The sequence below is a fragment of the Cuculus canorus genome, chromosome 1, assembly GCF_017976375.1.
Source record: "Cuculus canorus isolate bCucCan1 chromosome 1, bCucCan1.pri, whole genome shotgun sequence".
Lineage (NCBI taxonomy): Eukaryota > Metazoa > Chordata > Aves > Cuculiformes > Cuculidae > Cuculus > Cuculus canorus.
The window spans coordinates 67,941,028-67,955,323 of record NC_071401.1 but is presented as its reverse complement, the minus strand read 5'-3'; the positions used below and the strand labels follow the sequence as shown (position 1 = coordinate 67,955,323).

The 14,296-nt window shown below is 40.5% G+C and overlaps 1 protein-coding gene across 3 annotated transcripts in view; it reads right to left on the bottom strand.

Annotated features, from left to right (window-relative positions):
• The window catches only part of AFF3 (ALF transcription elongation factor 3), a 328,608-nt gene that overhangs the window by 117,241 nt on the left and 197,071 nt on the right, over nt 1-14,296 (bottom strand). For all 3 annotated transcript variants that reach the window (XM_054087687.1, XM_054087694.1, XM_054087700.1), the window contains exons 6-7: nt 12,284-12,320; nt 7,062-7,113 (exon numbers count right to left, since the gene is read on the bottom strand). In XM_054087687.1, coding sequence (XP_053943662.1) covers nt 7,062-7,113; nt 12,284-12,320 — 89 coding nt within the window. The remainder of the gene's footprint in view (nt 1-7,061; nt 7,114-12,283; nt 12,321-14,296) is intronic.

Genomic DNA, 14,296 nt, shown 5'->3' with positions numbered 1-14,296 from the left:
GGTGTTTTCTTTCTAAAACAAGCAAATAAGCCCCATCTCATCTACTTTTGTGGCCATCATGTTTCTAAGATCTTTTTATGTGACTTTATATGTTATTTAAAAAACTTGCAACTTTTATCATCTTTGACGGCTATACATCTATAATTTTTACATGGCAAAATCCCAAAATTTCACCAATAACATCAATACATTCTTCCTCCTTAACTTTGCTCAAAGACAGACTCAGTCAAGACCTGATTTTCTTCCAAGAAAATGTCTTTATAGCATCTAAAGAAAATAGATTTATTGGTATCAACTTACAGTAGCTTTTTGTGAAGTATCAGCAGCATTGTACACTGCAAATCCAAAAATTCCGTGTTCAGAAAAGGTTAGGAATTAGCAGGCAAGCTTCATATTGGCATTCTGACAATACAGCAGTGTGATATATCCCACAGGTGAAATCAGTTTGTTTCTTGGAGTCACAAGTGATGATGGAATTGTATTTTTTTAATGGTCTGTACATTAAATACACAGAGAAATGCTCCATACATGGATTGAGGGTAATTCTTCAGGGGAGAGGGCAGAAAAAAGAACGTTTTCATGGAAATCTGAGAGCTGAGGAGTGTGTTTTAAAATTTTAACTGTTCTTGCTGGACTGGCTGAGCAGAGTGACAGTCTGGCAGTGTTAGGAGTTAGCTCTGCAAGCAGAGGCTCAAGTAAACAGGTGGAATAGAGCAATGCAGCCAGTCTTCTTCTTCTGCCAGTAACTTGGTTCATGGATAAACACCAGACTTTCACTTCTACAGTTTTCAAGACCTCCATCACTCTGAAAAACACTGCCTTTATTCATCATAGCAAAGTTTTTCTTTCCTCTTTTTTTTTTTCTTTTCACCTTGGTCTGCAAGAATTCTCTCAGAAACATCGCAGAGTTACATTAAAAGCCACTGATGGTACAATGCACTGGTGTTTTCAGAAATAATATATTTTTAAAAGTTAACTTAAAAGATATAATCTCGTGTTGGTTATCACCCCTGGCGTGTCTCTGTGCAGAGGAGGCCCATCTGTGACTCGCAAACAGGTTGATATGCTCACGGAAGCCCTCAACAGAGCCCACGGAGTCACTAAAAGAAGCATCACCAAATCACTGGCCAACATGTGTCTGCTGCAGGCATCCCTGCCCCCTAGGATGCCCAAAACTTGAGCTGTGGAAGACTAGGAATTTGCCCTGGTAACTTTATCTGAAAGCTCAAAGTGGAATATACTCCAGAAAAGTTTGGGCAGCCCTAACATTAGAACTGACTTCCACAGTTGTATGGATTTCACCCTTTTTCATTGTCCTCCAGACCCATTTGTGAGCTATTCTCTGGTTCAATTGACTTAAGCCTTCACGCTCCTTTTTGCAAACAAACAGAAGGATACCTGAGATGTACCACTGAAAGGACTTTTTTTCCTCGGCAGGTTGCATGCATGCTTCACCCCTTCCCTGTCTGCCATCCCTCCCTCCTGTTCAGTGAGATAAAAGCCAAATTCTTTTTATTTAATTTGAGTGGACACTGTCCCAAGAAACTAAGATTGAAACTCCAGAGGGAGGATGGGGGTGTGGCGGTGGGGCAGGGTCTGCTCTGCTCACCAGGTCTGCAGGCGGCTGGGAGAGGCAGCAGCTCCTGCTATCCCCTTCTCGCTGCATCTGGCACTCCTCAGGACATTCACCACTTACTACCCAAGTCCGTTTTTAAAAACTTAAACTACTGCTCATTTCCTTTACTGTTCCGGGTGAGTAATCCTTAGCCATTTTTACAGAACATTACATTTTTCAACACTTTGTACAAATATTAACACGATTATAGTCTTCGTGGCGGTCTAATTGTTATTTTAGATGGGGGAAAGCCAAGGCTAACTTTAAACAACTTGCACCAGGCCTTATGGGGCAGTGAGGTGGAATTAGGGCTCCTTTTCCAACTCCAGTGCTCAAGCAGGTTGCAGTTGTTGCTTGAGGGACTTAAGGTCCTGGCTCAAGACCACTCATCAGGCAGATGTGAGAGGCCAAGCTCTCGGGGCTAAGAGCGTGACAGTGTATTGGCAGCACTAACTCAAGCTGGTCTCCTGCATTTGAGACTGATTCGTTCTGCTCTCTGGAGGCACTTTGGTAATCCCTCTGCCTCAGTCTTCCCTTCTGTGGAAAAGGAAACCAGCGGGAGTTTTTAGCTGTCCAATAACTATTAGTATCTCTGAGTCATTCTGAAGAAACAAGGGGCAAGACAGGAGAGAGGAAGAAAAGGCAAGAAACCAACAGGCATTGCTCATGCCAGTACAGACATAGGTCACATCAAGCAAGAACCGTAGACATTGCTCCGAGTACCTGTTTCCTCTTTCCTTCCTCAAGGGAAATCAGGGTGATGAGAAAGATGAGCAGCTGCTGGATGGGCAACAGACTGTAGCACTAATGTCTGCAAACAGCCAGCTTGGATGCTGCTGAATTTAGTACTGTAAAAGAAGAACCCCCTGAGCAAACTATTCTCCATGTGATGCTGGGGACCAATGCAGTGAAGGAACAGAGCCAACATCTATTTCTGCCTGCCAAAAACAAACAAGCAAGCACACACACCGAGATCACTGTGATTCTCAGGCAGTATTAGCAAAGGACAAAACTTGCATAACTGCCATAAATTATAAAAGCCTCCCTCAATCTTAGTTAATTCTCTTGTAGAAAGGGAGGGGAAAATTTGGAGCAGCTCAGCATGAAAACAATTGTGGGAGGGATAATAAAGAGACAGCACCGAGGTATCTAGTTTCGAGGCCTGATATCATTAGGTAAGTGCACTAGAAATATCGAGGTAAATGCATAGCAGTGAATCACAGTCAGGCATGATTAACCTTGGGTAGTTTAAACTGGAAATCATTTACAAACTCAAAGGTACTGAAGAACAGCACAACAGACAGTGCATCGAAAGTCACCCCAAGAGCGGGAGTTTTACTGAGTGCTTTATGTATTTCTGTCATTTTTGAATTATTGTCATCTTTTGCATGTGGGAGGATGGGAAACCACAGACCTCCAGCTCAGTACAGAGTTTCTATGGCACTTTGCAGTCCTCTGAAATATGTGCACTGCTTGGATTCACTTTTCCTTGCACAGAATTTTTATAAAATTACAAGTTTTAATTGCAAGGTTTACTAAAGGATCCAGTTTTTGCCAAAGAAAATTTAAAATCCCAAATCTGAAAATATTAAAGTACAAAAGAGCAGTCTTTCTACATCCCTCCCCCACACTGTAATGCAGCCCTTCAGACTAAAACTGGAAAAAGCAGAGAAAAAAAGGATTTTAATAAAAATTAGGTGGTTTTAACACATTCTCTAGAAATTTTCTGATGATTGACAATCAAACCTTCTATCACAAAACCAAAAGAACTAAACCTTGCTGGATATTTTTGAACAGTCCTAAAAGTTTAAAAATGCTCAGTGAAGCAATGACCAATAGAGAGTTATATACATTAAGAGTGCAACAACAAAAAACCTCCTCAAATCCAGAATTCTCTTGGCTTTAATAGCACTCAATTATAAGGAACGTGAATCAGCCGGGGAAGATTCCAGACAGCTTAATATCTTTGTATTGTTTGCAATGTTTATTGCAATTCTTCAATGCCAGTTCAGATGATCATTGTGCATGCTGAGGAGGTAAAGGCCATAGGAATATTGTGCAAAATGATACAGCTCTGCTCAGACTCCCTCCCCACTTTTGCATCATTCTCATTCTCCTACATCTATCTTAGTTATTTCTGGCATAATAACTGCCTTTATTTATCTGCTTCATTAGGATGTTGCATCAATTAATGTGTATCATCTAATGCATGCCAGTTTCTTGATGTTTAATATTTTTATCTGCGAAGAGCTATGTCATACTGAGTCTATCTAGGGAGTTAATGTATACAGGAAAAAAAAAACCATGCATAATGTGCTTTGGAATGATGCATTTAACATACCCAAGCCCCTCTGCACAGACTACCACAGGTCCTGCGCTCTAAGTTTCTATACCTTTGGAGGTTATGGGTAGTACCTTTGGGCCCAGGGCTGCAGGTCACAGGATAATATCTGTTTTTGAGGACGTGCAGCCCAATGGATAAGGCAAGAGGAATGTCTTGAGGGAGACTTCATGTAAATACTCAGTTCACAAGCATCTCACTGCCTGATTCAGGAGGGTAATCAACCTGTCCGTTGAAGCTCCATAAATAATGTTTAGATGGAGGTAGTAAATCTGTGCCAAGGATGAATTAACTGCCATTGAGTCATGCAAGCTTGGCTTGAGTGTGTGGCTTGTAACATGCCTTAGGAAAATAAAAAAGACATTTGTAAGAAAGAAACATTAATTTGCTCCTCCCTGTCTTTTCTGTTATTTTTTTGTAGGCCAACTGACTTGCTTTGTGTTTTTCTTTTGTTGCCGTTTGTTCCATTTTCACAAGGGAACACTGATTCACAGTGAAACAAATCTACAGTTTCTCCTGGTTGGGGCTGAATGTGTAACCCTTCCTACATCAATGTTGCTTCTTTTTAGCACCTCTGCCAGGAGATGACAAATGGACTCCTCCAACACTCTCAGGGGGAGGAATATCTCACAAGATGGTGCGGGCTTTTTTATCCACAGGACTCCTGGCAGCATTTATGCCCCCTTGCACACCTCTCCCCTTGCACAAGCCTACCAGATACCGGCTGCAGACCTGAGCACTGAACCCTTGGCCAGTTGCACAACGGCATGCTCTTCTCCACATATGCAGGGGAAGAGTATGTCATTACTGTAGACAGACATAGGCACATGCACTCACATATCCATCTGTACGTGTGCACCATGGGTCCTTCTGGTTGTGCATCTTGTGCACAGACATGAGCTGCTGCATCCCCAAAAGAACAGAGAAAGTCTGTATTCATGACTGCCTGAGAACCAGGGATAAAAGGCTTTCCTAGAAGAATGTGGGAATTAAAAGAAGCCTGGGGAAGACCAACTAATGGCAGCAGAAAGAGAACTGGGATGCCAGTGTGCATCTACACATCAACATGAGTTAATTTACTTCACTGTAACACTCAAATATCCAGCTCTCTATTCAATAACACATAGAATTTGGTTTAAAAATAGCTTTTGCTCCTATTGCTCCCCTTTCTTTCTAGTTCCCAATATTTGACCTTTGGTTTTCTCTTCCACTGCTGTCTTTGTGAAAACATGGCATTTGCAGTTCGTTTTCGTCCATCTCAGCTGTATCCCCCTCATTTTCTTCTCCTCTTCTGGCACAGCATTTGTTGGTTCCCTTCCTCTCATGTCCTCCTTTCTTTTTTGCCTCCTCTTCCACACCAACAATTTCTCTATCTAGAGTGGCCTCTGCTTCTTGGACACAGTCATTTATCAGTGGTAACCAGTTGTTTCTGCTTACAAAAATTGCTCTGGGAACCACAGTCTGCTCTGGGGTAGCCTTTGCATATAGTAACAAATTAAAGATAAACATTATAAAGATCCTATATTTAGAAGATAGCACAGTTTCAGAAGGTTGCACTAAGATATGTTACGAGGCTAGGAACTTTTCACACCTAATCCGATTATGAAGTCAGTCATATCTAATACAGCACAGTCTGTAGTCTCAACCAAAAACCTTAAACATATTGGGGTGTATCTCTGAACCCATAATCAGAGATACCCATATTCTGGTTTCAGAGATCTTACAGGTTTTTAATCCGATGAGGGAGAAGAAAGGAAAGAACACTCCTCATCAATAAAATAGCATCTAACTAGAAAAAACACTTTGGAGGATGGCTTATGTTTTACATATTGCTAAATATCAGCAAAAATAAATGTGTTCATTTCTCCAAAATACCTCCAGATGGCATTAAAACTCTTCTTCTTTTCATCTTTATTGCGATATTATTTTAAAAAATGATAATTATTGGAATCATTCTATTAACCATTCCCAGCAATCATACTATCAGAAGACATAAGGCTACTAATGCTTAATTCATTTAATATGTTTGGCTAAATATGCTCACATACTGTAATTACATTCCAAAACACAATCTGCAGGACAAGCCATTTCTTATACCATGTCAAATCTTTTTCTAGATTAATTTCCAGAAGATTTTTAATGCGTATTTGCAGCAGAAATCAAAACATCCCACAATAAATCACTGTTATTGTACCTCCTTCTGTGACTGCTTTTGGCCATGTAACAAATGGTGACACCTTGAGAGATTTACATGATATAATACTCTGAATTTAAATAACAGGAATCAGAAAACATAAATTATGGGCAAGATGCACTCTAAAATTCACATGACTGACTGTTACAAGAACTTCCCTCCTTCAAATGGGATTAAAAAGGTGAACGGTTTTGCAGAAATTCATAATGTTTCTGCCTGGTAGTTATTAAAGGAATTCATTTATCTAGCTCAGTTTGGGAGACTGATGCTGTTTATTTATTTTTTTAACTTGCAGCCCATCTGTTTCATAGACTGGTTTATGTTGGCAAAACAATTCATTCCTTTGTATACGAGAGCTAAAAATGGTAAAAGCTTCTATTGTTGCACAAGAGTGAAGGTGAACACTGATATATTACAAGTGCCTGTTCCTATCTATTTCTCGACTTCTTTTGTTAATTCAAAAACATCAACAAAATCGTGAGAGACCAGAGATAGCTGTAATTGGATTTCAAGTAATTCAGAGGTGAAGCTGCAGACTGCAGTCTTTTAAAATTACATCAGTACATCAAAGGCATATGTGACATGATGTTTTTTAGCAAGTGTGACAAACTCCAGCAGCATTAAGGTAATGTTGAAGTTATGTTATAAAAGCCAGCCTCACACAAACGCAAAAATCATCTCATATCTGTTCAGTGTGATATGAAGCCATTTCACTTGCAAAGTTCTCTGACTTAGTAGCATATAAAAATTCTAGGAATAATTAATGTTTAGTCATTATCTAAAAAGCCTTTTTAAGAAAAGCACCAGTGAAAAAGCTTCATCTTAATGAAAATAAACAAATTCTATTTTGCCCAACAAATCTGATAAAACCACAGCTGTCTTCTCTGATCTTAAGTACAAAAGTAACTTACGATGTATGGGTTGCGCTTTTCTCTGGACTCTTTGGCTCTACATCACTTTTCCCTTTAAAAGAGAAGAAGAAAATGACATCAGAAACTGCTCAGATGTGACATGTCAATGCTTTATTTGTTCTTAACACTGACCGTTCTTGCCACACATGCAAACTGCTGCCGAGGCAATCACAGCGCTGCAGGGGCACTGCTGGAGCATTTGCAAGTGGGGTGTCAACCCTAACCTGACTTTTATTGTCACTGCCACATATACTCTGGAAATGTCAGGAAAGGAGACTCCACAAGAGGGGCTGCTTAGAGGACACAAGCTTTGCCAGAACAGCATACCTTGGATGAATGAAAAGGATTTGTCTAGGGCCCTAGCTCTGCTATTGAGAGCGTACCCCACCCAATATGCACGTGCTCCAAAATCCTGCTCCAGGAATAGTAATTATTTCACATAAAGCAAAACAGCAGCAGCAGCTAGTAAGGTAGTGATTAGGACATAATTCTGTCAATGGATATTTTGGTTCACATTCATTTTGACAGATTACAATCTTCAGCTCCTGCAACTGGGGGTTGGAAAAGCACCCTTTGCTATGTTTTCTATTTTGACTTAGGCACTCGGTCCCAGGGGAAGCCAGACACTCAAATGTTTGAGAAGCATCAGAGGCCCAAGGGATGCCCAAGGGATGCCTCTTCACATTTCCCTGTTCACATGGGTCCTGGCATAGCATGTTGGCTTGTAATGATCCCTTTCTTGGGTCCAAAATCATCTGCCCAGCATAACCTAGTTACATCGCACAGACACCAGGGAAAGAAAGCTGCAAGCTCATGAGGTAGTATTGCTTTTGCTAACTCAGGTCAAGTTCTTCTTCCTCCTTTCTTTGTGCTCCCTCCTGCCTTCTCCCCAGAAAAGTAAGGCTGATGTTGTTTGCTGTAATTATTGCTCTCTGGATAATCTGAAGGAACCAAGATTTTTATTTAGATCTACCATGGATGTACAGGGTGTGCCACTCCACTTGAATCACCTTGAACTTGAATTCTGGACCTAGCGTTTGTGCAGCTGCTGCTCCTCTTGTGTGTTGCTGGATGCTAATAGCTGTCTACACATGAGTTTATGTTGCCTAGCAGACAAGGAGGCACAGAGGTTGAGTGTGACTGGTTTACTGATGGATGTGTTTTTCTCCATTACTTTTTAATGAGCTTCGTTAAACCAAAAACCACCTGTGCCTTCTGGAAAAAAATGTGAGAACTGCTTATTTTAGTCAGGCTGTTTTGGTGTTATCTGACTTTCTCCTCATTGACTTGAGTTGAGAGGGTTTTAGAACAGCCCCCAACCTATTCCATGCATGTGGGTATTATGGATCACCCATTTGCTGCTGGTAAAGTCCTCACCCTCAGTTTCCATACAGCACTGGGATTCCAGCAGTGGCTGTAAGGGGTATATCTGAAATACTTGCTGTTGCCTTCAGAAGAGATAGAGTTTTGCTACCAATGTCTTTCCACTGCTGTACAGAAGCAAGATGAAGGGCTTACTCTAGATAGCGACCTTCTGCAAGCAGGTGTCTTGCAGGTGAGGTTCTGGGTATTGCAGACACCTTGCCATGGTGCTTTCAGATCTTGTCCTTCCATCTGGAAAGGTTTGTGTCTACCTAACTTAGGTGCCTCAACTTTAGTGAAAAGGATGGGAGAAGCTCTGCATGACTTCAAAACCACCGATGTCTCTCTATAGACCTCTAGGGAAGCTAACTCTAATGGCAGGAAGACAGCTAAAGCCACCTAAAATTTAGGCACAAGTGGGGCATCAACTCCATGATCACTAGCTTACTTCTCACTTTTAGCAGAGACCTCAGAAAGTATACTCAGATGATTTAGTTGCTGGCTAGAAAGTTGTTGCTACAGCATACATTTGTCAGCCTTAGGGTGCCTGGAGCCCCGGAGCTCATCTGCATTATGGTAATTTGGAACAAGAAACCAACAGTAACAGTTGGCTTATATTCAAAGATTTTCTATTCATAACTTAACCTTTTTATAAGTGATGAATTATTACTATGAACACTGGTTTGTTTGAGTGTGAGAGGGAATATGGATTCCTGAGTGCTTTGCCAGCAGAGTTCACATCAGTTCTACTTTCAGCAATGTATGTTAATGCAGCAACAAGGGAAACAGCATAAGCACTGTGAGGAGAGAGAAAAGGAAAACTTTGTGATTTACCAAAACCGGATATTAATGAATTACCCTACAGTAAGCATTTGCAGCTGCTTTTATGCTAATCATCACTTAACATACTTCTGTGTGGAGGGGGAGGATGAAGCCTGTACAGATGGTGGAAGTGTATTAGTCCGGCCTATCAGAGTAGAAAATCTGGCCACTAATGCTTTATCAGTTCTCACTAACTTTGTTCTCATTCGACTGAATCATAGAAATTTTTAAAATGTGGATAGATTAAGCATAGTTCAATGTCACAGACAAGGTACAGGTAAGATTTTTGGATAAGCATACATAAAAGGGAGATGCTTGTCAGAACAATCAGGGTTTTTTTTTCACACTTAGTCTTGGCCAGACTAAGGTTTGTTTTCCATTTTCCATGTAACATGCCAAGAGCGTGCAGGTATCACTGTGGGAGACTGGCATTTTCCAAATTGCTAAATCCTCTCTGGCTCTGGCTTCTTACGGGTAAATTTGTGTGGGCCTTTGTTTTTCCTAGTCTCTTTTGAATTGACAAAGAATATGCTACCCACCTCACTATGGAACTGCTGTTAGCACACTGTATTTCAGGCGCTAAGCACTGTGTATGTCTCCTGAAACAGATGTGGACACACGTATGCATCTGTGTGTTGGTGTGTATATGAATACCCATGCCTCCAGAAATTCAAGGTGGAAACCATTGATCCTCTGGTTCCTAGCCGCAAAGCTGGGAGTACTTTTCTAGTTTTCACCTCATCTCACGCAATTCCCTTCCTAATCCTTTAGATATAACCAGAGGAGATGTGTCCAAATGCCTCCGACATGAAAATAAATTTCAAATGAACATTTGTAGGATTTCCCTGTTGAATAGTGGGTGACCAGAGAAGGAGTTCTCTCTTCTGAGCTGGAGTTTGGGTGAATCACTCAACATAACCAGGTCAAGTTTTCCGTTCTGGGTAATAAGGATAAATAGTACTTATTGTGAAAAAGCAGTATAACTTTGGCCATTACGGATTTTTAAATGCTTTAACTTCCTTGTGAGGAAAAGATGAGAGAAATGCAAATGTTATCCATGAGAAAGACAATGTTTGCAGCTGGAGCAAAATCACTACAAATGACAGGCTTGAGAGTCACTCCAAAGGAGACATGGTGCAATAGAAAATAACAACTAATTGGGACTGTGAAGATGTGCATTTGGATAACACAAAACACAGACCATTAGATTTTTTTCCCCACATTGAGTCATTTGCTAGCATGTCCTCATATTTGAAATGCTTTTTTTTCCAAATTTCCTTTGAGTTTGATGCACAGGACTGGTAAGGTCTACATCTCATTCTAACTATGTCTTATTTGATGCTTTATTCCAACACCTTGACAGGAATCCTCACAGATAGAGGTCTCAGAGGTAGTCAAATTCCCTCTGCAATGTTAGGAAAAGTGTCTGGGTGTCTGACCCCAACCTTTGCCACCAATGAAGGAACTGTTTCAGCATGGATTCAGCTGTTCTTTGGTTTAATTGCCATCAGGCAGCCAGCACTAAGTCTGAACATATGCTGATTTTGCTCAAAAGGATGAATGAGGAGATAAGAAGAAGCTGGATGTACTGTGGTGTGGGAGGGCAGATGGCAGAATTGTAAGTGAAAGGTCTACTGGAGTAAGGAGCAGAGGAAAGTTGTAAGGAGGTAGGATTGATTTCCTTATCCACAGGAAAGCAGGTTTCATTAGATCTGCAGAACAACCTATTTTATTCAAGTGTTCAAAGGAGGAAATACTCACAATGAAACTATTACAAAAGCTGGCCAAACACCGTGGCCTCTGATGTCATCGCGAAGCCCTCAGCTGGTGAGTTTGTCATGCTCATGACACTGTGTGCATTTGCATAGCCCTCCATTATGGCCCTTTCATGCTTCCTTCTCTCATTACTGTAGTCATTATTTTCTAACAGAACCTCATCCCCTTTGCCTTTTATTATTTCCTTAGTGCTGTTACTTACAGCAATATCAAACCAATGCCAGCGATTAAGTGACACCACTGCATGTTTCTTCACAACATTGTCTTTGCATGCTGACCTTTCCCCAGCAAAGAGCCATATCATTTTAATAGCCTACATCTCCCAGCCTTGTCTCTCTGGATGTCTTCTCCCTCACACAGTGGGTGACCAGCCACTTTCAAAGCCCTACCTACCAGCTCAAGGCATTTTCATCTTCAGTCACAGCCGTGTAATTTGCAAACAGTGCTCTGTGCTGGTTGACAGGTCAGGAAGCTAGCAAAACAGTTCTTTTGGTTGAGATGGTTTTCTGTTGAGAGCTGGACAGGATCACGGATTTTTAATATGCAAGACAACATTAACAGCAGAGGTGTCAGGGGAGAGGATTAATATTTTGTTTCGTAGAACAAATCAATCTTTCCTTTCAATACAGCTACTAAGTTTTATACCGTAACTAAATGTAATTTTAAAATGCTACTGATCTGCACCATGATCTGTAAATTGGAGTCCACTGAAAATCCCCAACCAGGAGCCACACAAATACACGACTCCTCTGCCCACACTGCTAGCCAAAAAGACCCATAGCAATATAGTTTTTGAGACATTATCTGGTGTTTGTCAGGATTTATGTAGCTTATTACTGTGCAATAGCCACAAAATACACCTATTTTGCCTATGAAAAAGAATACTGCCCATGAAAGATAAATGACAACAAGCCTTCCTGCAGAATTTTCTGGCAGTCTGGATCTGGCCACGCAACGAGGTCAACTCTTCTCTGGCTTTCTAAAAAAATCACCCTTTTGCCCTTTCAATTTTTCTCATCTACACTGTGAAATGACCATAACAATATGAATCTTTTTTTGTTCTCCCCAGTCCACCAAAACAGCTGATATATTGCTGGTCACTCATCAAGTTCTCCACATTTGACTATGGCCAAGTAATGCCTGCTTGAGGCTCTGCGCTGTCCTCTGGTTCCTACTGGTTCCTTACTCTATCAGTCATTTGGGTTTCATAGTTGTTGTCATCCCCTCCATCCAGTGCAGCCACAAAATGAGTTGGTACTTACTTGTATTGCTGTGTCCTGTAGATCCCTGTTGTGACTCCTACAGTAATAATAGAGAAAAGGTACATTGTGTTATTTCACAGCAATTTTCAGCTGCAATACTTGCTTGAACATTACCTTAACAATACAAACAGCGTTGTTAATTGTTCATTCAGTTTCAAAGTAATTTTCAAATGTAATTGTATCCTTGTAAGGATAAATCCAATATTTCTTTGAAAATCCATTAATTCCAAGGCTTGCAAACTTATTTCACAACAACTCTTTAATGGCGCAATTCCTTGAATAGCTATTATGACTCTCCTGCTACCTATTCATTTATTGATCAGCCAAAACTCGTCTATTATCTTCTACAAGTTTAGATGAGAAGACAGGGGGAAGGCCAATATTGTTTCATGGACCACTGGATTCCTGAGGTAGTAGCAGACCTCATCTTTCCTTTTTATACGTTGATATTGACAGCGCCAGAGAATGGAAATACAGACTTTAGTTCTGGGTCCCCAAGATTACAAGGTCAACTTTGTATCACAACTGCAATATTTTGAATACGGTGCAATAAATCAGTCCATCTTTTTCCTAATGTGCAAATGTTCACATATTACTCACAGAATTTGTTTGCATTCATAAAAACATAGAAGAAGCCTATAAATAGGAGAGAAATACAAATATAAACTACAACAACAAGATATTTAAATTAAGGAAAAAAAAGAACACTCTGCTATGGATGACAGCAGAGAAGGTATCCTATATCTAAGTCTGCCTCTGAGTAATTCCCCCTCCCTCAGGAATACCACCTTGTATGTATACATGCTGCAGTTATAACTGAGAGGCCAGCTACCCACAGCAACACAAGCCTTTGTTTTTGGGGAAGAAGTGGGTGCTGGACCAGATTCCTGGTCCACACAGGCAGAGCGATGAGCCAAATGCACAGCACACCATGAAAGGAACAGCAAGTCCCCAGAGAGCTCAAGGATTCTCTTTCTTGGCTGAGCTGAGATTTTGCTGCTGAGTCACTCAGAAACATACCTCAGGGTTCAGGGCCCCATGACTTTCTTGTCATATGTAAATGGAGGCTGGCTGGACCACAGGCGCTGGGGTCTCCAGGGCTTGACTAGTCAAATCCCCTCAATCTGCACCATTTGCTCTAGTGCCAAGGCTCTCCAGACCGCATGAATTCGCTCTGTAATTTTTATGCTATAATGCACAGCTGCAATTCACTGCCATCCTACATATCTAAAATGAGAGACATCAAATTTTTGGGCAAGCCCTAAGAGTTTCTACCTTCAACTACAGTATGGAAAGATCTGTACCGCGTTTCACACAGTGACAATAATTTCTCAATAATTTGAAATTGTTGACTTTTGAAAAATTGCCTCAACATTTTGCAAATGCTTCTGATGGCTATTAAAGACTGCTTTTTTTCTGGTGACTGAATATAATCTTAAGAACTTAGGATCAGCTTGAAGTGGTTATATTGTGACACATACACTTGAAATTAACTGCTATTCTAGTAGCCAGCCAGGCTGCCAATGAAAGCAGGCTATTACAGCATGTTCAGTTCCAAGAATAGTGACTTTATGTACCTAGAGAAGTTTTGGGTAATAGAATAATTTTGATGGAAATATCCAGAGGTTTTTGAAACTATTTGAAACCATTAAAAAAAGATGTAGCTCACTCTTTTACACTTTCATCAACATCAGGAAGAATGCAAACTCCCTTTAAATTGCCTGCATAGTCTCAAATTTGACATCAGAAAAACATACGAGCTGTAACATTTTCACTTCTCTTTTTAACCAATTCCTTAAAATAAGTGCCTGGATTATCTACAAGTTATTCTTAATAATAAAGGCTAATACAAGAATCTCATAGGGAAATTGAGAATGTTCACACTGAGGTAAGAAATAAAATATGACTACGTAATTGAAAACCCAAAGGTGAAGTCTTCACTTCTAGGGATTATTTTCTGGTGCATTTGCTCCAGCTTGTTAAAATCAACAAGAAAGGAAAAATTAAATGAAT